Below are 27717 nucleotides of genomic sequence, written 5' to 3'. Positions count from 1 at the left end.
AGTCACTAATGGTTTAGTAACAATAACATTCCTTTCATTATTGGTTAATGTTTGACATGTAAGGAATGGTGTGTATTTCCTCTGACTAGACCAGTGGAGACACACATGACCAGACTGATTGAGGAAATAAATAATACACCATAACCAGGGCCCAGAGTTTTTCAAGTCACGTGAGTTACAACCACGGCCTCTTTGTTATCCCTTATCTAAACTGGACTGCCCTATTGCTTTCAACACATACAGAATAATTATTTATTATTTATAAGATCTCATAAATTCATATCAATCATAGATATATAATTCAAGAAATAAAACATACATTCAGTGGGATAAAACATCAGCTAAAACACTTGCATCCTTTGTTTACATAGTTTTCTATTATCATACAGTAATATTGCACATTACAGTCACTGAACTATTGGACATCAGCCTAAAGCTAAAGGAATGTGGGCTTTTGAATATATAGTACACATTAGCAGTAATACACAAATATGTAACTTATGTACATTGATTCATAAACTGTGCAAAGAACCTATAGTAAGACTGAAAGAGATCTCAGAAGGCATACAGGTGGGTCATAAGCCGCAGTAGCAACAGGATTTAAACCAACGGTCATATAGAAGAAGTAGAATACTTCATTGATCTATTTTCCACACAGTCCACAAAAACATAAGCTTTTTTTTGTTTAACCCAAGTACTTTCAAATACACTGTGTCCATTGTAGGAAGGAAAGTGTCTGCCTATGAGAAGAATATTACACAATCAATGGTCCTGATGCATGGAGGTGAGGTCACTGGCCATAGACAACGTTACGAAGGGAAGACGATCCTCTGAAAACATAAAAGAACGAGCAGTCAGTCTTGGTGTTGGTACTCTTTAAATATGTAACATATGCAATCAATAAAAAATAAGAATGACTAGCATTGTTCCCCAATAAATCAAATATCTCTGCTTGGTATAGAGGCAATTAAAGTGAAACTTGAAATTCTAAAAAAGTTAAATAAGGAGTGACAACTGGGGGAGTTCCTAATATGGATGCCGTACTATACACTCCACACACGATATGGCAGAAAATAACATGCTAGTGGCAACTAGTAGTGGTTTCTGTGACTACATACTTCCATGTTATGCTCAGTCTGTTCTCCGTCACTCTCTAGCTCTCTCTGAACTCCTTGATGCTCTTGGCCTGGTTGCTGTTGGGCTTCATCATATCGTTCTTCTTCTTGCCGTTAAAGTTGCCACACAGGCCGCCCACCCTCCTCTTGTAGGTATGGGGCAGGATGATCTCTACAGAAAGTAAATACATGGATATCAGTTTACTGCAATACATAAAGCAGTTTACTGTATGTCATAAAGCAGTTTACTGCATATCATAAGGTAGTTGACTGAATACCATAAAGCAGTTTACTGAATATCATAAAGCAGTTTACTGCATATTATAAAGCAGTTTACTGCATAGTATAAATCAGTTTACTGTATAGTATAAATCAGTTTATATCCTAAAGCAGTTTACTGCATATCATAAAGCAGTTTACTGTATATCATAAAGCAGTTTACTGTATATCATAAAGCAGTTTACCGCATGTCATAAAGCAGTATACTATATATCAAAAGCAGTTTAATGCATATCATAAGGCAGTTTACTGTATATCATAAAGCAGTTTACTGTATAGTATAAGTCAGTTTATATCATAAAGCAGTTTACTGCATGTCATAAAGCAGTATACTATATATCAAAAGCAGTTTAATGCATATCATAAAGCAGCTGACCGCATATCATAAAGTAGTTTACACCATAAATCAGTTTAATGTATATCATAAAGCAGTTTACTGTATATCATAAAGCAGTTTACTGTATATCATAAATCAGTTTACTGTATATCATAAAGCAATTTACTGTATATCATAAAGCAATTTACTGTATATCATAAAGCAGTTTACTGTATATCATAAAGCAGTTTACTGTATATCATAAAGCAGTTTACTGTATATCATAAATCAGTTTACTGTATATCATAAAGCAATTTACTGCATATCATAAAGCAATTTACTGTATATCGTAAATCAGTTTACTGTATATCATAAAGCAGTTTACTGCATATCATAAAGCAATTTACTGCATATCATAAATCAGTTTACTGTATATCATAAAGCAATTTACTGCATATCATAAAGCAATTTACTGTATATCATAAATCAGTTTACTGTATATCATAAAGCAATTTACTGCATATCATAAATCAGTTTACTGTATATTATAAAGCAATTTACTGCATATCATAAAGCAATTTACTGTATATCATAAATCAGTTTACTGTATATCATAAAGCAGTTTACTGTATATCATAAAGCAGTTTACTGTATATCATAAATCAGTTTACTGTATATCATAAAGCAATTTACTGCATATCATAAATCAGTTTACTGTATATCATAAAGCAATTTACTGCATATCATAAAGCAATTTACTGTATATCATAAATCAGTTTACTGTATATCATAAAGCAATTTACTGCATATCATAAAGCAATTTACTGTATATCATAAATCAGTTTACTGTATATCATAAAGCAGTTTACTGTATATCATAAAGCAGTTTACTGTATATCATAAAGCAGTTTACTGTATATCATAAAGCAATTTACTGCATATCATAAAGCAATTTACTGCATATCATAAAGCAGTTTACTGCATGTCATAAAGCAGTTTAATGCATATCATAAAGCAGTTTACTGTATATCATAAAGCAGTTTACTGCATACCATAAAGCAGTTTACTGCATATCACAAAGCAATTTACTGCATATCATAAAGCAGTTTACTGCATATCATACAGAAGTTTACTGTATATCAAAAGCAGTTTCATGTATAGCATAAAGCAGTTTACTGAATAATCATAAAGCAGTTTACACCATAAAACAGTTTACTCTATATTCTAAAGCAATTTACTGCATATCATAAAGCAATTTACTGCATATTATAAAGCAATTTACTGCATATCATAAAGCAATTTACTGCATATCATAAAGCAATTTACTGCATATTATAAAGCAGTTTACTGCATATCATAAAGCAGTTTACTGTATAGTATAAATCAGTTTATATCATAAAGCAGTTTACCGCATGTCATAAAGCAGTATACTATATATCAAAAGCAGTTTAATGTATATCATAAATCAGTTTACTGCATATCATAAAGCAGTTTACCTCATAAAGCAGTTTACTGCATATCATACAACAGTTTACTGCATATCAATAGCAGTTTCATGCATAGCATAAAGCAGTTTACTGCATATCATAAAGTAGTTTACACCATAAAACAGTTTAATGCATATCATAAAGCAGTTTACTGTACATCATAAAGCAGTTTACTGTATTATCTAAAGCAGTTTACTGCATACCATAAAGCAGTTGACTGCATATCATAAAGCAGTTTACTGTATGTCATAAAGCAGTTTACTGCATATCATAAAGCATACATTGCACATCTATAGCATATCATAAACATTACACAGATGTGTTTGGATTGATATGTTGTCTTGTTACCACATTTTCACCAAGATATGAAAAAAGGTGTCAATGATGCCAATAATAGTATGATTATATTATCTGTCCACAGATAAAGCCATGTTGTGTGGTCTGTACAGCTGTCTTACTGTCCTATCATTAGAGAGACTACTGAGATACCACTTATTTAAACTCTCCTTTGGCTGTACTATAACAGTGGTATTACCTGCTCTGCTGTCTCCATCAAACTCCACGGAGAGGCCGAAGTCTGTCTTCAGGTAGATACGAGAGGAACGCTCCAGAATCCTCAGACCACCTGCTGGTGAGACAGGGGCACGGGTGCTCCTACCGTCCAGCTAGAGAGAGGAAGAGAAAGAACACGCGAAGAAGTGAAAATATTATACATGACTAGTCCTGCATTCCTCTGAAGTTCAGAGTGTACTACAACCCTGTCATGAACTATTTATTTGATACTACACAGATAAGGCTCAACCAGTGCCTGAGCGACTGCCCTTTTGCCCTCCTATGAAAAAGTGCCCTTGCAGCTTGTGGATTTTTGGAATTTTAGGATTTACTTTTGAATTATATTTTGAGTCTCTTCATTTTTAGTTAAAATTTTAAATGTAACGAATTGCACATCAATGTAGATAATTTCTTAAACTCTTGAATCTCAGAATATTATACCCCTCCCCGCCCTCCCGCCCCAGATTGCACTCGTCTGACTTGCATGCAGTGGCTACCGGCTGCAGGCACCAGACGGGGAGACTTGAATACTGATAGGAGGCTACTTTAGAGTTTAGCAGATGTCAGCAACAGAACAAACTTAAATGAAATCAAGTCAAATTTAGTTTTTGTTTACCTTTTTTATTTTGAGCACCTGCCCTCCCAATGGGCTGTGCATGGTTTTGCCACACGCGCTCACACATCTCATGTGTATTTACTGTTTACTATACTATTCTACGATATCTCATTCACTTAATAATGCTGACATATCTTGCATTACTCATCTCATATGTATATACTGTTTTTTCTATACAATTCTACTGTATCTTAGTCTGTTCCGCTCTGACATCGCTCGTCCATTCTGTATGTATATAGTCTTAATTCCTTCCTACTGTCACGTTCCTGACCTGTTTTCTGTTATTTTTTATATGTGTTTAGTTGGTCAGGATGTGAGTTGGGGTGGGCATTCCATGTTTTGTGTATCTATGTAAGTGTCAGTGTTAATTTACCTTGTATGGCTCTCAGAGGCAGGTGGTTTACGTTTTCCTCTGATTGAGAACCATATATAGGTAGGTTGTTTCACATTGTTTGTGGTGGGTGGTTGTCTTCCGTGTCTGTGTATGTGCACCACATGGAACTGTTTCGTTTTGTCGTTCGTGTATGTAGTCTGTTCCTGTTCGTGCGTTCTTCGTCATTTTTTAAGTGCTCATAGTTCAGGTCTGTCTACGTTCGTTTGTTATTTTGTAGTTTGTTGAAGTGTTTTCGGTTTTCGTCTTTACTTTAATAAACTTCATTATGTCCACATTCCACGCTGCGCTTTGGTCCAATCCCTACTCCTCCTCTTCTTCCGAAGAGGAGGAGGACGACCGTTACACCTACTGAGATTTGTGTGTATTGGGTATACTGTATGTTGTGTAATTTGTTAGATATTACTGCACTGTTGGAGCTAGAAGCAAAAGTATTTCACTACACCTGCAATAACATCTGCTAATCATGTGTATGTGACCAATGCAATTTAATTTGTAACAATTCTAACACCTAGACAGAGATAATGTTTTAGAGAGGTGTTCAATGTGACATGGGGCAACTGATGACAACACGCTGAGGATGAAAAACCCTAGAAAGACCGCTGTAAATAATGTAGAAAGAGAAGTACAGGCTATGAATTGCCTTATACTGTACTTGTCATTTTACGTAACGTATATGTCCAGAATACTTACAACAAGTTTCCTGTTGTTTCTGAACTCCACTGTGTGGTTATAGACTCTGATCTTCAGTCCTCTGAGTCGCAGACGGTTGTCGTTCTCTTTGCTGTGATCATGGCTGTCTTCATTGCTGTCCCTTTCCTTGTTGTCTTTATGCTTGTCATCCTCATCATTGCTGTCACCATGACCACTGTCACCATGCCTACTGTCCCTATGACTGTCAACACCATCCTGGTTGACGATCTCAATGATGGCCTCGATGTAGACGTCTGGCTGGTTCTTGGACAGGCCTGTGGTCTGGACCAGAATGTAGGAGTTTCTGCCCTCAAAGTCGTGCTTCATGTTGTCAAAAGTTCTGTACTCTGGCTCTCCATTGATAGAGCACTCGCTGAAGTCTGGAAGGCAACAGTAGGGACATCATTAGTGCATAGGCATAGCCACGGGAAGTAGGGGTGCTGAGGGTGCTGCAGCACCCCCTAAAAATCACAATAAAAACAATTAACTATATAGAGATATATTTAAATAACTTATTTTTTTTAAATTAAAATTCCCAGAAGTAGTGCACTGGGCCTGGAGTAAGATATAGCCGTCTGTAGTATGGGAAAACATTAGTCCAGCCCATTGAGCCAGTCAAGTGTGGCCTATACCTGTTGACTTGCAGAAATACTGTCCGGCTTCATTCTGAAAACAGACGGTATCCTTATCACACCCATTTTCATCGTCGCAGTCAATCTCCCCCACACCATCGCCTTCATCACACTCACACTTTTGATGGCAGTGCTCAGTGTACCAGTTCTCTTTAAACTGAAATCAAATAGATCATTAAAGTAATTACACTGCACATGCTACACATATAACTAGGTAGCTACATCTAAAAACAGTTAAGAATTGTGTGCTGGGTTACTCACGTTATGACTGTTGCCATTGCTGCCCACACAGCCACACTGCTGGATGGGCACACACACCCTCTGTTTGAGAACAAAGCCGTCGTCACATACACAACCCTGTACACAGGGCTCGTCAGCACGGCAGTCCGGAGGGCCGTGGAGGTGCTTACAGGTGGGCTGGCAGGCGGAGATGCAGGACATGTAATGGCTGTTCTTTAGGCAAGATGGCGCTAGAGAGAAAATAACAAATACGATGTTGAGTGTAAAGAATATGTATCACACTGACTGCAAGTATAAGTACAGAGATTACATTTCCTTTGTACTTAGTGTTTTTCCATTTGGAAAAGACAGATTGTATTAAACTTGTTTTAAAGGAGGGGTATGTGATGAATGAAGATTGTAACTTTGTGTTATCGAAGGACACAAAGACTTACTTGGTCTTGCTGTGGTGGGCGGTTGTGGTCTTGCAGTTGCTGGTCTTGGTGGTCGTGGTCTTTCAGTTGTTGGTTGTAGGGTTTGTGGTCTTTCAAGTGTTGGTCTTGGTGGTCGTAGTCTTTCTGTTGTTGGTCTAGGTAGACCTAGTCTTTCAGTTGTTGGTCTAGGTAGTCGTAGTCTTTCAGTTGTTGGTCTTGGCGGTCGTGGTCTTTCAGTTGTTGGTCTTTGTGGTCTTGGTCTTTCAGTTGTTGGTTGTAGTTTTTGTGGTCTTTCTTGTGTTGGTCTAGGTGGTTGTGGTCTTGCAGTTGTTGGTCTTGGTGTTTCTGGTCTATCAGTTGTTGTTCTTGGTGTTTCTGGTCTTTCAGTTGTTGGTCTTGGTGTTTCTGGTCTTGCAGTTGTTGGTCTTGGTGTTTCTGGTTTTGCAGTTGTTGGTCTTGGTGTTTCTGGTCTTGCAGTTGTTGGTCTTGGTGTTTCTGGTCTTGCAGTTGTTGGTCTTAGTGTTTCTGGTCTTGCAGTTGTTGGTCTTGGTGTTTCTGGTCTATAAGTTTTTGGTCTTGGTGTTTCTGGTCTTGCAGTTGTTGGTCTTGGTGTTTCTGGTTTTGCAGTTGTTGGTCTTGGTGTTTCTGGTCTTGCAGTTGTTGGTCTTGGTGTTTCTGGTCTTGCAGTTGTTGGTCTTGGTGTTTCTGGTCTTGCAGTTGTTGGTCTAGGTGTTTCTGGTCTTGCAGTTGTTGGTCTTGGTGTTTCTGGTCTTTCAGTTGTTGGTCTTGGTGTTTCTGGTCTTGCAGTTGTTGGTATTGGTGTTTCTGGTCTTGCAGTTGTTGGTCTTGGTGTTTCTGGTCTTGCAGTTGTTGGTCTTGGTGTTTCTGGTCTTGCAGTTGTTGGTCTTGGGGTTTCTGGTCTTGCAGTTGTTGGTCTTGGTGTTTCTGGTCTTTCAGTTGTTGGTCTTGGTGTTTCTGGTCTTGCAGTTGTTGGTCTTGGTGTTTCTGGTCTTGCAGTTGTTGGTCTGGGTGTTTCTGGTCTTGCAGTTGTTGGTCTGGGTGTTTCTGGTCTTGCAGTTGTTGGTCTTGGTGTTTCTGGTCTTTCAGTTGTTGGTCTTGGTGTTTCTGGTCTTTCAGTTGTTGGTCTTGGTGGTCGAGGTCTTTCAGTTGTTGGTCTTGGTGTTTCTGGTCTATCAGTTGTTGGTCTTGGTGTTTCTGGTCTTGCAGTTGTTGGTCTTGGTGTTTCTGGTCTTGCAGTTGTTGGTCTTGGTGTTTCTGGTCTTTCAGTTGTTGGTCTAGGTGTTTCTGGTCTTTCAGTTGTCGGTCTAGGTGGTCTTCGTCTTTCATTTGTTGGTCTAGGTGGTTGTGGTCTTTCAGTTGTTGGTCTTGGTGTTTCTGGTCTTTCAGTTGTTGGTCTTGGTGTTTCTGGTCTATCAGTTGTTGGTTGTTGTGGCCTAGTTGTTGTGGGTGGTTCAGGTCTTGTAGCAGTTGGAGCTGGTGCAGTGGTGGACTTGTCCACTGGAGGGAGTACAGGTTTCTCTGTTGGTGTTGGTGGCTTAATCAAGTCTAGAAGATAAAATAATATCAACATTATGAACATGGTTGTGTTTTTGACCAATATGAACTATAGAGGGAGTGACCCTTACCTGCACATCGTCCACGATGCAGAGATACATCATCTATAGTCACGTCGGACTGATCAGTGGTGCCTCTGTGGCCCTCGAAGATGATCTGAGATCAAAGTAATAGCCAAGGGGAAAAATTCATAATAGCAAATTGATATATAACAAACAGGTAAAGTAAACACATTTTGTCAAAAGGACCTCTGGATGAACGGTAGTACACAAGTCCGAGCTAGTCTTTAAATTACAACATACAGGATGGAAAAGGCCATTGGCTACACCAAGACCAAGGTCACACCACTACCTGGAAAGTTCCAGTGGTCATCAGATCCACCTGAGCCCGTTGCCATGAGTCTCCCTGGTTGTTCATCTTCCCCCACACCCCATCCACGTAGCGGCCCTGGAGCAGGTAGACGTGCAGACCCATGGTCTCGGCCGAGCCAGACATGTGGTACCAGAACTGCAGACACTGAGGACCGGGGTCAGAACACTCAGAGCTAAGGAGGCGAGCCGTGTCTCCGTTAGACACACTGTTGGCCTCGATGTACAAGTAGTGACCAAATGGACCTGCAGATTATAGGTGAGAGTAGATTAGATAAGATTAGAGATGGGGTCACAGGGCCTCCTGAGTGGCGCAGCAGTCTAAGGCACTGCATCGCAGTGCTTCTAGGCGTCAATACAGACCCGGGTTCAATCCCGGGTGTTAAGAAGCACGGTTAGGTGGGTCATGTTTCAGAGGACCATTGACTCAACCTTTGCGTCACAAGCCCGTTGGGGAGTTGCAGCGATGAGACAAGATTGAAAAAGGGGGTAAAAAATAAATAAAAAAGAGATGGGGTCACATGAAATTCCTTTAGATTTTATTAGGGTTTCTAACAGCAATGGTACAGGTTAGATTGTTAATGTAAGGGTGTAGGTCTAACGATATAGCCATTGCGGTTAATTGAGCAAAAATAATAGTTGAGGGTAAGTCTTTCAATCCAATTTGGACTTTCAGGTCTGTTGTTTGAGTTTCGGAGATTTTGCAACCATTACAATGCATTAAAAAGCATTACAATGTCCAACAATAAGCATATTGGCGCACATTCAGGCGGTAGCCCCGACCGGGACTGAAACCTGGGTCCAGTGACTGTCAAGCCAAACACATCCTACAAACACCTACTTCCTTTTGTGTGGTCAGCTGATGGCCCAGTCATGGCAGTAGGGGTTGAGCCACTGTGCCTTGTCCAATCAAAAACGTCTGTCATCAGCTGGGTAAAACCGCAGAGGTCCTGCTCGAAAGCGCAATCAAGGTTGCAGACTGAACGGGGAACATTGGGCACATTTGTAAATGTCAACATGAGTCTAAAATGTTAACATATTATTCTGAAATATCTTTCCATAAGAAAATGTGTCTATAGATGTTATGTACCTGGGTGTGGGGCCACTCCTCCATCAACTGAGGAAGGAACTGAAGCTCCACTAATACCACCAATTGAAGAACCTGCCAGAGGAAGCAAAGGAATGGCATTGGTCATAAAGGGTGAACGTTTTCTTATCTGACATTCAGGGATTAGATAAAGCATGTGTTCCTATGATAATTAAAAGCTCACCTGAGCATGATTCATAGTGGATGGAGACGTCATCAAATGCCACATCAGACCGAGGGTCAGAGCCTCGTATTCCCTCCATGATGATCTGAAACAGAGACCTTTTGTGTTGGATGAAAAACAATCTCCCCTCTCTTTATAAAATCATAATCTTTTCACACTAGTTAACCCTCTAAAACCTCTGTGACCTTCTCCTACCTTGAATGACCCATCGATTATAATATCCACTTCTGCCGGATACCATGTGGAGCCCTGGTTGTTGGCTTTGGACCACAGTTTTTTGTTTCCGTTGTGCTGGTCAAGCTGGTAGACATTGAGAGCCATGGCTGTGGCCTGTCCGTACATGTGGTACCAGAAGCGCAGGCAGTATTGGCCCGGCCTGTTTTGGCACTTAGGGCTCATCATACGAGCAGAGTCTCCGTAGTAAACACCGTCACCCTCAATGTACATGTAGGAGCCACCTGACCAACAAACACACACAGACACTCTTTAACATCACGACTCACAGCATATTAGCTCTGAAATGGCTTGCTTCCATGGTGTCTATGGTATCTTCTATGTAGACAGGTATTTATATATCACTATCTGTACAAGTCGATAGGCCACAACCATGTATTGACGCATTCATTGAATAATGTGCAATCTCAGAAACAGTGACTGATGCACATTTGAACATTGAGATTGGATCTGGGTGTGTAAGGTATTGGTCATTTCAGATATTTTTTTGTCACAACCATGTAACCTCTCACCTCCTGTGGTATGGTCTTGGGTTGGCCCTGTGAGGTTAGATGGGGTTGGGCCTCTCAGTCTCCTCCAATCAAAACTGTCCTGAATAATTTGCTCCCACCCACACTCGCTGTTGTCAAAGTTGCAGTCTAGAGGACAAACTGTAGGAGGCAGAACCATAGAAAAATCTGTCATCAAATGAACCAGCTGGTATAAAAGGCATGGAAATGCTGCCGTTGATCAATTTGATACAAAAATAATGTGGTCAAGGTTCTTACGTTCCTTGTCAGGTGTAGTAACTGGTGGTATTGTGGGAGGTCCAGGTAGACTATCTACAATGATAAGGCAGACAGCAAGGTTTTTCACAGGAACACATTGGACAAGCCTCAGGTTCAGGTGGATGTTAGGGAGGGCAATGTCAGAGAAGTAGCGCGAAGGGGAGGAGGAAAAAAAGGCCAGGAATTAGGGATGAAAGAGGGGAAGGAAAAGAAGAATGGAGTAAGGAATGAAGGATCCAAGTTGAAGACTACAGCAAAAAGCTAAGTGTACGATGATGGATGGGGTGAGCAAACTCCATACAATCATGGTACAGTGTTCATATTAGGATAGCCTCACCGTAGTAGTGCGTCCATAACCAAATGTAAATTAGATTAAAACCTAAAGATTGCCTCTAAACCCAATACATCAACATCATCATCATCATCATCATCATCATCATTACTAAAACAACACCATCAAAAAACCCTCACCACAGGCGGTGTCGTTCCACCAGGGAGGCAGGGTCACATTGGCCACTTCGCAGGTGGTCACATAGGACCTCAGGGAGTCACATGTCACATGCATGTTCCCACCGGAGGCACAGTGGTCGGACATACAGCTGTCGATGTAGGGTGTGGGGTGGACGAAGGGGTGGCAGTGCTTGAAGGCTTCACGCAGCATTTTGGAACACTCACGGTAGCCCTGTTCATCCAAATGGGAGTCACATGGTTGGGGGGCAGGGGGGGAAGCAACACATCTAGGGTAGAAGGGAAAGGAGAGGAGATCAGTGGTGGACTGGATTTGTTTATAGAATAGTGTTGATGACACAACCATGGTTCCGCATTTCAGATTATGCACCGGATATGGTCATTAACTACAAACCGAATGACCATTGTACGTTACCGTTATGGTTTAAAACAATTAACCCACTCACCGATCGTCTTCCGGACTATTCACTCTCCAGCTGTTGGCGAACGTGACCACGTTGGTCTCGGGTTTGGTGCCGTTAGGGGTCAGGAAGTCATCCCCCTGGTCATCGGAGTAGGTACCACAAAGGCCGCACATCTTACCCTTGTAGCGCTCGTCCAGCTGCAGGAAAAGCCTGCTCTGGTCGTCCAGCAGCATCCGGAGGCCAAAAGTCGTCTCCATGACAGTGTACTGCTTCTTCTTATACAGCTTCACCTCGCCGTATGTGCCGTTTACTGTAACAGGAAGATGCTGCCAAACATGGTTCACCTACAGTGGAGAGTAGAGAAGGGTAGAGTAGAGTAAGGTGGAGTGGAGCCAAGTAAAATAGATGACAGTAGAACTGAACTGAATTAAATTGAATTGTTGTTGGAGTAATGTACACTACCAGTCAAAAGTTTGGACACACCTACTCATTCAAGGGTTTTTCTTTATTTTTACTATTTTCTACATTGGAGAAAAATAGTGAAGACATCAAAACTACGGAATAACACATATGGAATCATGTAGTAACCCAAAAAATTGTTAAACAAATCAAAATATATTTTATGTTTTATATTCTTCAAAGCAGCCACCATTTGCCTTTATGACAGTTTTGCACACTATTGCCATTCTCTCAACCAGCTTCATGAGGTAGTCACCTGGAATGCATTTTAATTAACAGGTGTGCCTTGTTAAAAGTTAATTAATGCGTTTGGGACAATCAGTCGTGTTGTGACAAGGTAGGGGTGTTATACAGAAGATAGCCCTATTTGGTAAAAGATCAAGTCCATAATATGGCAAGAACAGCTCAAATATGGCAAGAACAGCTCATCATTACTTCAAGGCATGAAGGTCATTCAATCCATAACAAGAACTTTGAAAGTTTCTTCAAGTGCAGTCGCAAACACTATCAAGTGCTATGATGAAACTGGCTCTCATGAGGACCGCCACAGGAAAGGAAGACCCAGAGTTACCTGTGCTGCAGAGGATAAGTTCATTAGAGTTACCAGCCTCAGAAATTGCAGCCCAAACAAATGCTTCATAGAGTTCAAGTAACAGACATATCTCAACATCAACTGTTCAGAGGAGACTGCGCGAATCAGGCCTTCATGGTTGAATTGCTGCAAAGAAACCACTAATAAGCGACACCAATAACAAGAAAAGACTTGCTTGGGCCAAGAAACACGAGCAAAGGACATTAGACCGGTGGAAATCTGTCCTTTGGTCTGATGAGTCCAAATTTGCTATTTTTGGTTCCAACAGCCGTGTCTTTGTGAGATGCAGAGTAGGTGAATGGATGATCTCTGCATGTGTGGTTCCCACCGTGAAGCATGGAGGAGGTGTGATGGTGTGGGGGTGCTTTACTGGTGACACTGTCAGTGATTTATTTAGAATTCAAGGCACACTTAACCAGCATGGCTACCACAGTATTCTGCAGCGATTTGCCATCCCATCTGGTTTGAGCTTAGTGGGACTATCATTTGTTTTTAACAGGACAATGACCCAACACACCTCCAGGCTGTGTAATGGCTATTTGACCAAGAAGGAGAGTGGTGGAGTGCTGCATCAGATGACCTGGCCTCCACAATCACCTGACTTCAACCCAATTGAGATGGCTTGGGATGAGTTGGACTGCAGAGTGAAGGAAACGCAGCCAACAAGTATGTAGCATATGTGGGAACGCCTTCAAGACGTTCCTTCACCTGAAAAGCGTTCCAGGTGAAGCTGGTTGAGAGAATGCCAAGAGTGTGTTATATATGGGGGATACAATCTTCCCAGGTCTGCAGATTTTGCTGCGAGGATGCAGAGTCATTAGATCATTTATTTTGGTACTGCCCATATGTAGCTCGTTTTTGGTCACAGGTCCAGGAATGGCTGAAGAATTGCAACATTTACCTAGAGCTAACGCTGCAGATAGCAATACTGGGTGATTTGAAAAGTCATAGTCAATCGATCAATAATACAGTATAATCATTATTTTAGCAAAAATGTTTATCTTTAATTTACAATCTGTAGAAACTATGAGAATAGAAATGTTCAGTACTTTTGTGAAGCATCACATCACAGTTGAAAAATATATGGCAAATATAAATCCAATATGGATGGTGTTTTAAGAGATATATGGGAGGGGCTGAATGGAGCTGATGGGTGGGACTAATAACAACAAGATAACCAATGTAAAACATACGGGGTCTGTAAAATGGATATAGGTTCAGAACTTTTGAAATAGCACAGTTACAAATATATGGCAAATAGAAATCAAACTGGGTGGACATCAGAAATAGAGGAAGGTCAGGACTAAAAACAAAGAAAATATAACTACTGTAAAATAGATTGTGTCTGTAAAATGTGTACAGTATGTATAAGTTGGAAGTAGAAGCCTAAGTGTTATTGTTTATTAGTTTACTCCAGTTGGGGGAGGGGTGGTAGGATTTGCGGGGAATAATAAAGGAAGGTATATTCTTATAAAAAGTGAGTATGTATATATGTATGTGTGTATGTGTATATATGTATATATGTATGTGTGTATGTGTATATATGTATATACTGTGTGTACGTATGTATGTGTATATATGTGTATATGTACGTGTGTATGTGTATATATGTATATATGTACGTGTGTATGTGTATATATGTACGTGTGTATGTGTATATATGTGTATATGTACGTGTGTATGTGTATATATATGTGTATATGTACGTGTGTATGTGTATATAAGTACGTGTGTATGTGTATATATGTATATACTGTATGTACATATGTATGTGTATATATGTATATATGTACATGTGTATGTGTATATATGTGTATATGTATGAATGTTTATACAGTTGAAGTGGGAAGTTTACATGCACTTAGGCTGGAGTCATTATAACTCGTTAATCAGCCACTCCACAAATTTCTTGTTAAACTATGGTTTTGGCAAGTCGGTTAGGACATCTACTTTGTGAATGACACAAGTAATTTTCCCAACAATTGTTTACAGACAGATTATTTTACATATAATTCACTGTATCACACCTCTAGTGGGTCAGAAGTTGACCCCCTCCATTACACACACCAAGTGTAACGGCTTTCCTCTTCCTCTTCATCAGAAGAGGAGGAGCAGGGATTGAACCAAAATGCAGTGGAGTTTGAAGACATGATTTATTAACGAAAACACGAAAACACGAAAACGAAATACACTTGACTAAACAAAATAACAAACGGTGTAGACAGACCTGGACGACGAACTCACATAAACACTAAGAACGCACGAACAGGGAAAATAGCCTACACATAAAAATGACGAATAACAAAACAAACCGAACAGTCCCGTATGGTGCGACAAACACAGACACAGGAGACAACCACCCACAACGAACACTGTGAAACAACCTACCTAAATATGACTCTTAATTAGAGGAACGCCAAACACCTGCCTCTAATTAAGAGCCATACCAGGCAACCCATAAACCAACATAGAAACAGAAAACATAGAATGCCCACCCAAACTCACGTCCTGACCAACTAACACATACAACAAACTAACAGAAATAGGTCAGGAACGTGACACCAAGTTGACTTGGGTCAAACGTTTCGGGTAGCCTTCCACAAGCTTCCCACAATAAGTTGGGTGAATTTTGGCCCATTCCTCCTGACAGAGCTGGTGTAACTGTCAGTAATAACTGTCAGTAAACAGTAATTGTCGAGGTTACCTAGCCAGTTAGAGGTTACCTAGCCAGCTACACTTTCAAACAAAGTCAACAACGCAGCCACTGCTAGCTAGCCTATTTCACCAGCCAGCAGTACTATATCATTTTAGTCAATAAGATTTTTTGCAACGTAAGCTTAACTTTCTGAACATTCGAGACGTGTAGTCCACTTGTCATTCCAATCTCCTTTGCATTAGCGTAGCCTCTTCTGTAGCCTGTCAACTATGTGTCTGTCTATCCCTGTTCTCTCCTCTCTGCACAGACCATACAAACGCTTCACACCGCGTGGCCGCTGCTACTCTAACCTGGTGGTCCCAGCGCGCACGACCCACGTGGAGTTCCAGGTCTCAGGCAGCCTCTGGAACTGCTGATCTGCGGCCAACAAGGCAGAGTTCATCTCAGCCTATGCTTCCCTCCAGTCCCTCGACTTCTTGGCACTGACGGAAACATGGATTACCACTGATAACACTGCTACTCCTACTGCTCTCTCCTCGTCTGCCCACGTGTTCTCGCACACACCGAGAGCTTCTGGTCAGCGGGGTGGTGGCACTGGGATCCTCATCTCTCCCAAGTGGACATTCTCTCTTTCTCCCCTGACCCATCTGTCTATCGCCTCCTTTGAATTCCATGCTGTCACAGTTACCAGCCCTTTCAAGCTTAACATCCTTATCATTTATCGCCCTCCAGGATCCCTTGGAGAGTTCATCAATGAGCTTGACGCCCTGATAAGTTCCTTTCCTGAGGATGGCTCACCTCTCACAGTTCTGGGTGACTTTAACCTCCCCACGTCTACCTTTGACTCATTCCTCTCTGCCTCCTTCTTTCCACTCCTCTCCTCTTTTGACCTCACCCTCTCACCTTCCCCCCCCTACTCACAAGGCAGGCAATACGCTTGACCTCATCTTTACTAGATGCTGTTCTTCCACTAATCTCATTGCAACTCCCCTCCAAGTCTCCGACCACTACCTTGTATCCTTTTCCCTCTCGCTCTCATCCAACACTTCCCACACTGCCCCTACTCGGATGGTATCGCGCCGTCCCAACCTTCGCTCTCTCTCCCCCGCTACTCTCTCCTCTTCCATCCTATCATCTCTTCCCTCTGCTCAAACCTTCTCCAACCTATCTCCTGATTCTGCCTCCTCAACCCTCCTCTCCTCCCTTTCTGCATCCTTTGACTCTCTATGTCCCCTATCCTCCAGGCCGGCTCGGTCCTCAACTCCTGCTCCGTGGCTCGACGACTCATTGCGAGCTCACAGAACAGGGCTCCGGGCAGCCGAGCGGAAATGGAGGAAAACTCGCCTCCCTGCGGACCTGGCATCCTTTCACTCCCTCCTCTCTACATTCTCCTCTTCTGTCTCTGCTGCTAAAGCCAATTTCTACCACTCTAAATTCCAAGCATCTGCCTCTAACCCTAGGAAGCTCTTTGCCACCTTCTCCTCCCTCCTGAATCCTCCTCCCCCTCCTCCCCCCTCCTCCCTCTCTGCTGATGACTTCGTCAACCATTTTGAAAAGAAGGTCGACGACATCCGATCCTCGTTTGCTAAGTCAAACGACACCGCTGGTTCTGCTCACACTGCCCTACCCTGTGCTTTGACCTCTTTCTCGCCTCTCTCTCCAGATGAAATCTCGCGTCTTGTGACGGCCGGCCGCCCAACAACCTGCCCGCTTGACCCTATCCCCTCCTCTCTTCTCCAGACCATTTCCGGAGACCTTCTCCCTTACCTCACCTCGCTCATCAACTCATCCTTGACCGCTGGCTACGTCCCTTCCGTCTTCAAGAGAGCGAGAGTTGCACCCCTTCTGAAAAAACCTACACTCGATCCCTCCGATGTCAACAACTACAGACCAGTATCCCTTCTTTCTTTTCTCTCCAAAACTCTTGAACGTGCCGTCCTTGGCCAGCTCTCCTGCTATCTCTCTCAGAATGACCTTCTTGATCCAAATCAGTCAGGTTTCAAGACTAGTCATTCAACTGAGACTGCTCTTCTCTGTGTCACGGAGGCGCTCCGCACTGCTAAAGCTAACTCTCTCTCCTCTGCTCTCATCCTTCTAGACCTATCGGCTGCCTTTGATACTGTGAACCATCAGATCCTCCTCTCCACCCTCTCCGAGCTGGGCATCTCCGGCGCGGCCCACGCTTGGATTGCGTCCTACCTGACAGGTCGCTCCTACCAGGTGGCGTGGCGAGAATCTGTCTCCGCACCACGTGCTCTCACCACTGGTGTCCCCCAGGGCTCTGTTCTAGGCCCTCTCCTATTCTCGCTATACACCAAGTCACTTGGCTCTGTCATATCCTCACATGGTCTCTCCTATCATTGCTATGCAGATGACACACAATTAATCTTCTCCTTTCCCCCCTCTGATAACCAGGTGGTGAATCGCATCTCTGCATGTCTGGCAGACATATCAGTGTGGATGACGGATCACCACCTCAAGCTGAACCTCGGCAAGACGGAGCTGCTCTTCCTCCCGGGGAAGGACTGCCCGTTCCATGATCTCGCCATCACGGTTGACAACTCCATTGTGTCCTCCTCCCAGAGTGCTAAGAACCTTGGCGTGATCCTGGACAACACCCTGTCGTTCTCAACTAACATCAAGGCGGTGACCCGTTCCTGTAGGTTCATGCTCTACAACATTCGCAGAGTACGACCCTGCCTCACGCAGGAAGCGGCGCAGGTCCTAATCCAGGCACTTGTCATCTCCCGTCTGGATTACTGCAACTCGCTGTTGGCTGGGCTCCCTGCCTGTGCCATTAAACCCCTACAACTCATCCAGAACGCCGCAGCCCGTCTGGTGTTCAACTTTCCCAAGTTCTCTCACGTCACCCCGCTCCTCCGCTCTCTCCACTGGCTTCCAGTTGAAGCTCGCATCCGCTACAAGACCATGGTGCTTGCCTACGGAGCTGTGAGGGGAACGGCACCTCAGTACCTTCAGGCTCTGATCAGGCCCTACACCCAAACAAGGGCACTGCGTTCATCCACCTCTGGCCTGCTCGCCTCCCTACCTCTGAGGAAGTACAGTTCCCGCTCAGCCCAGTCAAAACTGTTCGCTGCTCTGGCACCCCAATGGTGGAACAAACTCCCTTACGACACCAGGTCAGCGGAGTCAATCACCACCTTCCGGAGACACCTGAAACCCCACCTCTTTAAGGAATACCTAGGATAGGATAAAGTAATCCTTCTAACCCCCCCCCCCCCCCTTAAAAGAGTTAGATGCACTATTGTAAAGTGGTTGTTCCACTGGATATCATAAGGTGAATGCACCAATTTGTAAGTCGCTCTGGATAAGAGCGTCTGCTAAATGACTTAAATGTAAATGTAAATGTAATGTAAATGTAACTGAGTCAGGTTTGTAGGCCTCCTTGCTCGCATGTGCTTTTTCAGTTCTGCCCACAAAGTGAAATAATCTGTCTGTAAACAATTGTTGGAAAAATTACTTGTGTCATGCACAAAGTAGATGTCGTAACCGACTTGCAAAAACTATAGTTTGTTAACAAGAAATGTGTGGAGTGGTTGAAAAACAAGTTTAAATGACTCAAACCTAAGTGTATGTAAACTTCTGACTTCAACTGTATATATATATGTGTATGTAATCATATATTTATAGATTTACCCCAAAAATATATGGGTGATTGGAAATGATTCAGACAATTACATTGATGGAAGCAACACAAAAGAGAAATAGGCAAAATAACATTTCGATTTAGAGCAATAAAGAAATGGAATAAATTAACTGAGCAAACTAGAAACCTTTCAATATATAAATGTAAACATTATTTTAAAACGATTTAAATATAATACATAAAAATGTTGTGGGACTATAGTAGATGAAGAATCAATATTTTTTAGATTTAGTATTTAATGGGTCATTATGTTAGTATATTGTGTATGTTTGTAATAGTGTGTTATATGTGAAAATGTGTTCGTATTATAAATTGTATTTTAATGTTTAAGGACTCTTTGAAGATTAGTCCAAATGGGGACTAAAAGAGATCCAAATCAAATCAAACAGTCTATCCTCAATATTAAAGCCGATCCACCCCCTAAAAATATATATATATACACTGCTCAAAAAAATAAAGGGAACACGAGCACCTACCCTGGGTCCGGGAGCACCCCCCACCCCCCCCCACACTGATTAGCATCGCTAGCATAGCGTCACAATTAAATAGTAGCATCTAAATATCATTAAATCACATGTCCAAGACACCTAATGAAAGATACAGATCCTGTGAATAAAGCCACCATTTCAGATTTTTAAAATGTTTTGCAGGGAAGACAAAATATGTAAATCTATTAGCTAACCACGTTAGCAAAAGACACCACTTTTCTAACTCCATCAGTTTCTTACTCCATCAGGTGCTATCACCAATTCGGCTAAACTAAGATATTGATAGCCACTAACCAAGAAAAAAACTCACCAGATGACAGTCTGATAACATATTTATGGTATAGGATAGGTTTTGTTAGAAAAATGTGCATATTTCAGGTAGATATCAGAGTTTACAATTGCACCCACCGTCACAAATGGACTAGAATAAATACAATGAGCAACGTGTTTACCTAATTACTAATCATCAAACATTTCGTAAAAATACACAGCATACACTAATCGAAAGACACAGATCCTGTGAATACAGGCAATATTTCAGATTTTCTAAGTGTCTTACAGCGAAAACACAATAAATCGTTATATTAGCATACCACATATGCAAACGTTACCAGAGCATTGATTCTAGCCAAAGAGAGCGATAACGTAAACATCGCCAAAATATATAATTTTTTTCACTTACCTTCTCAGAATTCTTCAGATGACACTCCTGTAACATCACATTACAACATACATATACAGTTTGTTCGAAAATGTGCATATTTAGCCACCAAAATCATGGTTAGACAATGACAAAAGTTGCCCAGCTGGTCAGACAATGTCGTGCGCCATATTAGACAGTGATCTAGTCGTATACATAAATACTCATAAACGTGACTAAAAAATATAGGGTGGACAGCGATTGCTGGACAATTTAATTCTTAATACAATCGCTGATTTACATTTTTTAAATTATCCTTACTTTTCAATACAGTTTGCGCCAAGCGAAGCTACGTCTAGCAAGATGGCGTCATAAGCGATTAACATTTCTCGACAGAAACACGATTTATCATAATAAATTGTTCCTACTTTGAGCTGTTCTTCCATCAGAATCTTGGGCAAAGAATCCTTTCTTGGGTCTAATCGTCTTTTGGTCGAAAGCTGTCCTCTTGCCATGTAGAAATGCCCATTGCGTTCGGCATGAATTGGAACCGTGCCCAGAGATTCACAGTGTCTCAGAAATAAATGTCCCAAAATCGCACTAAACGGATATAAATTGCTACATTTGTGGCCTGCTGGAGGTCATTTTGCAGGGCGCTGGCAGTGCACCTCCTTGCACAAAGGCGGAGGTAGCGGTCCTGCTGCTGGGTTGTTGCCCTCCTACGGCCTCCTCCACGTCTCCTGATGTACTGGCCTGTCTCTTGGTAGCGCCTGCATGCTCTGGACACTACGCTGACAGACACAGCAAACCTTTTTGCCACAGTTCGCATTGATGTGCCATCCTGGATGAACTGCACTACCTGAGCCACTTGTGTGGGTTGTAGACTCCGTCTCATGCTACCACTAGAGTGAGAGCACCGCCAGCATTCAAAAGTGACCAAAACATCAGCCAGGAAGCATAGGAACTGAGAAGTTGTCTGTGGTCACCACCTGCAGAATCACTCCTGTTTTGGGGGGTGTCTTGCTAATTGCCTATAATTTCCACCTTTTGTCTATTCCATTTGCACAACAGCATGTGAAATTTATTGTCAATCAGTGTTGCTTCCTAAGTGGACAGTTTGATTTCACAGAAGTGTGATTGACTTGGAGTTACATTGTGTTGTTTAAGTGTTCCCTTTATTTTTTTGAGCAGTGTATATATATATTTACAATTATAAATAATAAGAAAAAAAAGAGTGTGCAATGCTGTCATCAAGTCAAAGGGTGGCTACATTGAAGAATCTTGTTTAACACTTTTTTGGTTACTACATGACTCCATATGTGTTATTTCATAGTTTTGATGTCTTCACTATTATTCTACAATGTAGAATGTAGGTGTGTCCAAACTTTTGACTGGCACTGTATGTCTCCACCATCTCACAGGACAAATTGTAGATACTAAAGTACACTGAATTGTCACAAATACAAATGAAGACATATAATGGATAGGCATAGTTAGATTCTGTACTACTAGTCTACATCAAGTTTATTTGACCTGTCATGCCAAAACAATACAGAACAGTGGGGAGGGCTAGTGGGAATCCAGTGGGTCAGCAATGCATGCTAATGTAATCACAACAAGTAAAGAAAGATTATTCAGAATTTTGTAGTTTTCATGCTTACTGTGGCACTGTAGTTTTGCATCTTCACATGCAGACCGCTTGTCTCCAGAACCACTGCGCCCAGCTTGGCACTGCTCTCGTTTCTGGGGTTCCAGTTCTGGCCCGTCACTGAGAACTGGACGGGTGTGTGTCCGCCGCAAGTCTTGGCCAAGGTATAGCTGCAGCCCCCCTGGAAGGTGTATGCCTTGCCGTCGAAGGTAATGTAGTGGGGGTCTCCGTAGACGTGGCAGGTTGCTGGGCTGGAGAGGAAGCAACCATTGACCCCTTCCTTGACCTTGCACACCTCGTCGGCCGCACAGGAGGAAGCAGCACACTGGAGTCTGTCCCCACCCATACACTGGCACACACGATCACACTCACCTTCCATGAACGTCTCTCCTCTCTAGAAAAGGGTGAAGAAAAGAGATTGATGAACACCAACATTCTCTGTGTGTTGTCTGTCTGTCTGTCTGTCTGTCTGTCTGTCTGTCTGTCTGTCTGTCTGTGTGTCTGTGTGTGTGTGTGTGTGTTTCTGTCTGTCTGTCTGTGTGCGTGTTACCATTCCCTACTTCATAGTGTTCTCCCTTTATCCAGCAGCCGCAGTCCTCTGCAGGTACACAACTCCCCCCGCTGAGCTTGAAGCCTGGGTCACACACACACCTCTCCTCACACCTCCCACACGCCCCTTGATTATCCATGCTGGAGCAGACCTCAGGGCAGCCCTTAGCACAGGCATTGTAGTGGCTGTTCGCACCACACTCCAGGGCTGGGGGAGGAAGAGAGAGAGAGATGAGACAAAAGTCTGGTCATGGTGTAAAAGAGGGCTATCATCATCCTCATCACCACCACCAACATCATCATCATCATCATCGTCATCATCATCATCAAGTTCTCTCCAACTTCACCAGTTAATAAGAGCAAACTGTTTTCTACAACAAGAAGGTTGAAAGAGGAAACCATAAAAGAACTTACGACACATGGTCGAGTTCCTCCAGGCTGGTACCAGCACCCCGGCCTTGAGACACATATCGGAGTAGGACTGCAGGGCTTCACACAGCACCTCTGGGTCACCATCCGCTCCACACATCCCCGCCACACAGCTCCGGAAGTAGCTCTCTGCTCCCAGAACAGACTGGCAGCCAGAGAAAGGCCCATGCCTGGAGATCAGGGACCCACAGTATGGCTCGCTGGCATACTCCGCCTCATCAGTTGGTTGACACTCAATGGGGACGACGGTCAAGTCACAGGCCTCGCTCTGCCAGTTCTGTCCAAATGTGGCAGAGTCTTCGGCCTCGGAACTGCCAGGTGTGCGGTAATCATCGTCTCTCAGGTGGTTGAAGTTCCCACACATGCCACAGACTTTACCGGAGTACGATACGGGAACGGTGATATGGACAGCACCGGCGTCGTTGTAGGATACAAAAAGGTTGAAGTTTGTCTCCACAACGATGGAAGCGGCGTTGCCTTGGATGTTGACAGTGCCACCATTGAGGCTCAGAGGGAGTTTCCTCCAAATGCCGTTGACCTGAAAACATGATACAGATTAGTGTGCTTGAAAGACTTTGGTCTTTCTTTGCCGTTCGCACATCTATGGTAGTATGTAGTAAATATTTACTGGCTCAAGGTGTTCAATACTTTGGAATAGGGGACAAAATACTAATGCCCTAATGGCCCATAAAACTTTGAAAAACCTGATAAGGTTTCATATTATTGTACATTATTGTGTAACAGAACTTTGAACTCATCTGAACTTAGTTGTATTGTAAATACCTTTTAAGATATCAGTTCATGGAAACAGCAGATACAGTGAGCTCCAAAAGAATTGGGACAGTGAAAAATGTTTTATTGTTTTGGCTCTGTACTTCAGCAGTTTGGATTTGCAATAATATAATGATTATGAGGGTATTTTCATCCATATCGGGTGAACTGTTTAGAAATTAGAGCACTTTTTGTACATAGTCCCCATATTTTAGGGGACCAAAAATATTGGGACAAATTCACTTCTATGTATTTTAAAGTAGTAAAAAGTGAAGTATTTGGTCTTATATTCATAGCACACCATGACTACATCAAGCTTGTGACTGTCCACATTTGTGGGATGCATTTGCTGTTTGTTTTGATTGTGTTTCAGATGATTTTGTTCCCAATAGAAATGAATGGTAAATACTGTATTGTGTTATTTTGGAGTCACTTTTATTGTAAATAATAATAGAACATGTTTCTAAACATTTCTACATTGTGGATGCTACCATGATTACAGGTAATCCTGAATAATGATGATTGAGAAAGTTACAGAGGGTCATTGGCATTGTCTGCATAAATGGCTGCATATTTGCATTTCACAGGAGAGAAACACACCTTATCTGTGGCAATCTCAATGAAGAGATGTTCCCCCAGAAGTCCTGAGGTCACTGACACAAGGAGACGTGTGATGACTGATGAAAATGTGAATTGACTAAATGAATGTTACTGTGTGAATTAAATTGTCGTGTTTGGTTTGTTTCAAGAGCTCATAAAGGGCTGCACATTTGGATATCTCTAACTGCATTGTACGTTTTCTGGTTGATGCATTTTTAAAGTGACTGGTTTGAAATTGTATGTTGGGTTGATTGGTTATCAGGCCCATTCCTGTTGTCTGGTCAGAACATTCCAATTCAGTTGATTAGATTAGAATCTGGGTGTGTTGTTCCTGTCTTTTGTTTACACTAGCAAAGAGCTCAGAAATGTTAATTCAGGTTGGGGATGGCTTCCCGCTTGAATTTGGTTAAAAGGGCAGTGAATTCGCCCATACTTTGAGAACTTGCTACCAAGCTCCTGTGTGTATCAGACACACATCGTTTCTTCTCTTATAGGTTATTCTGACCTGAAGACACGTGTAACAACTTTAAGTCTTAACCTATTGGTGATAGTTACTTACTCTGTTTTATTCTCTAATGTATCATGTATTTCATGTACACTGTAATTGTTTGATTGTCAGTTATTTTGTGACTAATAAATTCTAATTGTTGAATTGAGTAAATGCATTCCTCGTTTTACAGAGTAATTATTTGATTGACTATAAGCCTATAATGTAATAGGTCTATTGATAGTGGTTATATACACCAAACACATATCACATGCTTGGGTACCACCTTGACATCCCTGATATGCTGGCCTCAATAACTTAATGTTAGAACATTGGTTGCCAGGATTAGCTATTTGAATCTAGTCTTAATAATTGCATAACGTTGCAAGTTAGACATTATAGTCATACTGAGTCGGTGATGCAATGATTCGCTATCTTGCTAGATCCTCCAGAGACCCACAGGGCCTGTTGCATTCATTCACATCATATTGGAGTCAGATTGATGACTGTAGTTTAGTAATATTAAACATCATTTCTACTTAATGGTTGGATAATGTTTATACATCTACATAATGGTGACCCCTGATCCTCAGTCGATGGGGATTTCCACCAACCTACAACCCTGTTATTGGAATGGTGAGAGGGTTAGCATGTCTTGGGGGTATGCTATTTGTGCATCTGTAACTTTCTCACTCATCATTAATCACCATTCATTCAGGATTATCTGTAATCATGGTAGCATCCACATTAATGTAGAAGTGTTTAGAAACCTGTTATACTCTTATTTACAATAAAAGTGACTCCAAAAGGACACAATACATTATTTACCATTCATTGTTATTGACCACAAATTTGTGGTCACAAGTCATTGTGTGCTATGAATATGGGACCAAATACTAAACTTTTTACTACTTTAATACACATATAAGTGAATTTGTCCCAATACTTTTGTTCCCCTAAAATGGGGGCACTATGTACAAAAAGATGAAAATACCCTCTAATTAAAGCTAAGAGTCTGCACTTTAACCTCGTAGTCATTGTATCATTTCAAATCCAAAGTGTTGGAGTACAGAGGCAAAACAACCACAAAACATGTTGGAGCTCACTGTATATCTACGTTTAGACCCAGTGACTTCGTTTAGCACTATTATGCAGTGACTCAATTACAAATAGCACAACTAAAGTCAGGATATTTTTCTGCGTCAAGATACATTATGTAACATTAACGTGATTAACTGCAAACGTGATTAACTGACCACAGTTGGAATTTTCAAGACTAAATCACATGTGAAAGTGATTATAACCAATAAACCATTATAACCCATTTTATAATGCAGAAACTTCATAATAACAACCTACAAGATACTCACCATGACCCGATGGTTTTGTCTCTTGTGCAGGGAGACCCTGAGGTTCTCCACTTCCACCTTGACATGCTGAACAGCAGACACGGAGGAGTTCCCTCTCAGCTCATTCTTCACCTCCACACTGAAGTGGGACAGGGGTGTCTCAGAGGGTGCAGAGGGCGAGCACACCCGGGTCAGGACGTAGGTACAGGGTCCCACGAAGCGGAAGTTGGCCCCGTCAAAGGTGCTGTAGTGGGGGTTGCTGTGGACAGTGCAGGTCCCTGAGAGAGAGAGAGAGAGAGAGAGAGAGAGAGAGAGAGAGAGAGAGAGAGAGAGAGAGAGAGAGAGAGAGAGAGAGAGAGAGAGAGAGAGAGAGAGAGAGAGAGAGAGAGAGAGAGAGAGAGAGAGAGAGAGAGAGAGAGAGAGAGAGAGAGAGAGAGAGAGAGAGAGAGAGAGAGAAAATGTAAAATTTTTAATACACTATTCTGTGTTTTGGATTTTAAGAAAGGTGTGTTTTCTCCAAAGTTACTGTAGCAAGAAATTGGTGGTGTGGATGACAGTGGAATTAAGGACGTGAACTGCACACAAGTGTAGCCTATAAGCCAGACTGATGAATAGGTTGCTAGTTCTACTGACAAATCCCATTTCTCCTTTAGCAATCATTGTGTTGTTTGAAAAAAAAACAGCAAAACAATGCAAAGCATTATTTGTTTTAAAAACTATTCCGCACCTGCATCTGTCCTGGTAACTGATGAGCCGTCACCTTCAATGCTGAAGGAAGAAAAACAACATCAGGATCAAATCAAAACATTGGAAGAGAAATGGATATCAAAATAAAACACTTTGTTTGCCTGTCAATACATCAACATCATAACCTCGATGTCATGGTGCTATCAGAGAACAAGTTGCAAAGAAAAGTTCAGCATTAGTATTATTAATACTATTATTAAAATTATCTAAAAGTATCTAAAATTATCTGAAACCCAACCAAAACAACCAGCACATGCATCCAACAAATTTGTGGTCACAAGTCAGTGTGCTATGAATATGGGACCAAATACAAAACTTTTTACTACTTTAATACACATATTAGTATTATTAATACTAATGTGGACATAATAAGGACTTAGACAGTAATCATAGAAGTGAAAGACTGAGATGCAGCCAGAGAGAGAGAGAGCGGAGGGAAGAGGGGGCAGAAAAGAGACACACAAACACATAGAGTGTCCGATACCTATGTCAAGGCAGATGGATGGAGGGAGGGTGGAAGGAAGGGAGGAAGGGAGTGTGTTGGAGAAGAAGGGGAAGTGATAGAGAGAGAGTAACTAAAAGTATGCTAGATGCTAGACATTAGACCAAGAGATACAGTATGATAGTGAGACCCACCTTGCGTTGGTTCCTGCCTGTAGCAGGCAGAGGAGGGCTGCTGTAGCCACCAACCCAGTGTAGGTGCCTCCTAGCATGGCTGTTCTCGTTGCTGTGGTCCCTTATGGAGGCTAGAGATAAAACACTCTTTGCACTCTTTGTACAGAGAGAGTGGAGAGTACTGAGTCTCCGAGTGTTG

At 42.0% G+C, this 27717-nt stretch overlaps 1 protein-coding gene across 1 annotated transcript; it reads right to left on the bottom strand.

Moving 5' to 3' along the window:
• Positions 1 to 330: 330 nt before the first annotated feature.
• LOC129823651 (zonadhesin-like) lies at positions 331 to 27616 on the bottom strand. Its single transcript, XM_055882524.1, has 25 exons — positions 27540 to 27616; positions 26884 to 26924; positions 26178 to 26434; positions 22935 to 23487; positions 22532 to 22728; positions 21985 to 22365; positions 11864 to 12165; positions 11421 to 11686; positions 10950 to 11003; positions 10695 to 10832; positions 10144 to 10406; positions 9949 to 10033; positions 9768 to 9839; positions 9519 to 9656; positions 8661 to 8923; positions 8381 to 8465; positions 8231 to 8300; positions 7100 to 7288; positions 6756 to 6829; positions 6343 to 6551; positions 6082 to 6238; positions 5450 to 5829; positions 3733 to 3862; positions 1119 to 1287; positions 331 to 830 (listed from the first exon to the last, which is right to left on the bottom strand). Exons 1-24 carry the CDS (start codon positions 27614 to 27616, stop codon positions 1154 to 1156), a joined length of 4515 nt encoding a protein of 1504 aa, XP_055738499.1. The 3' UTR covers positions 331 to 830; positions 1119 to 1153.
• Positions 27617 to 27717: the final 101 nt, after the last annotated feature.

The sequence above is a fragment of the Salvelinus fontinalis genome, chromosome 26 (genome assembly GCF_029448725.1).
Source record: "Salvelinus fontinalis isolate EN_2023a chromosome 26, ASM2944872v1, whole genome shotgun sequence".
In the NCBI taxonomy this organism is placed as follows: Eukaryota; Metazoa; Chordata; class Actinopteri; order Salmoniformes; family Salmonidae; genus Salvelinus; species Salvelinus fontinalis.
This window is presented reverse-complemented; position numbering and strand designations above follow the sequence as displayed.

What these genes read in the sequence shown, in the direction of transcription:
- LOC129823651 (XM_055882524.1), bottom strand. Translation starts at nt 27,616, where the DNA reads ATGCTAGGAGGCACCTACACTGGGTTGGTGGCTACAGCAGCCCTCCTC. An exon ending in AGCTGACCACACAAAAGGAA is followed by an intron (nt 8,924 to 9,518) that starts GTAGGTGTTTGT and finishes TATAATCTGCAG; the next exon opens with GTCCATTTGGTCACTACTTG. An exon ending in TGACCACTGGAACTTTCCAG is followed by an intron (nt 8,466 to 8,660) that starts GTAGTGGTGTGA and finishes CTTTGATCTCAG; the next exon opens with ATCATCTTCGAGGGCCACAG.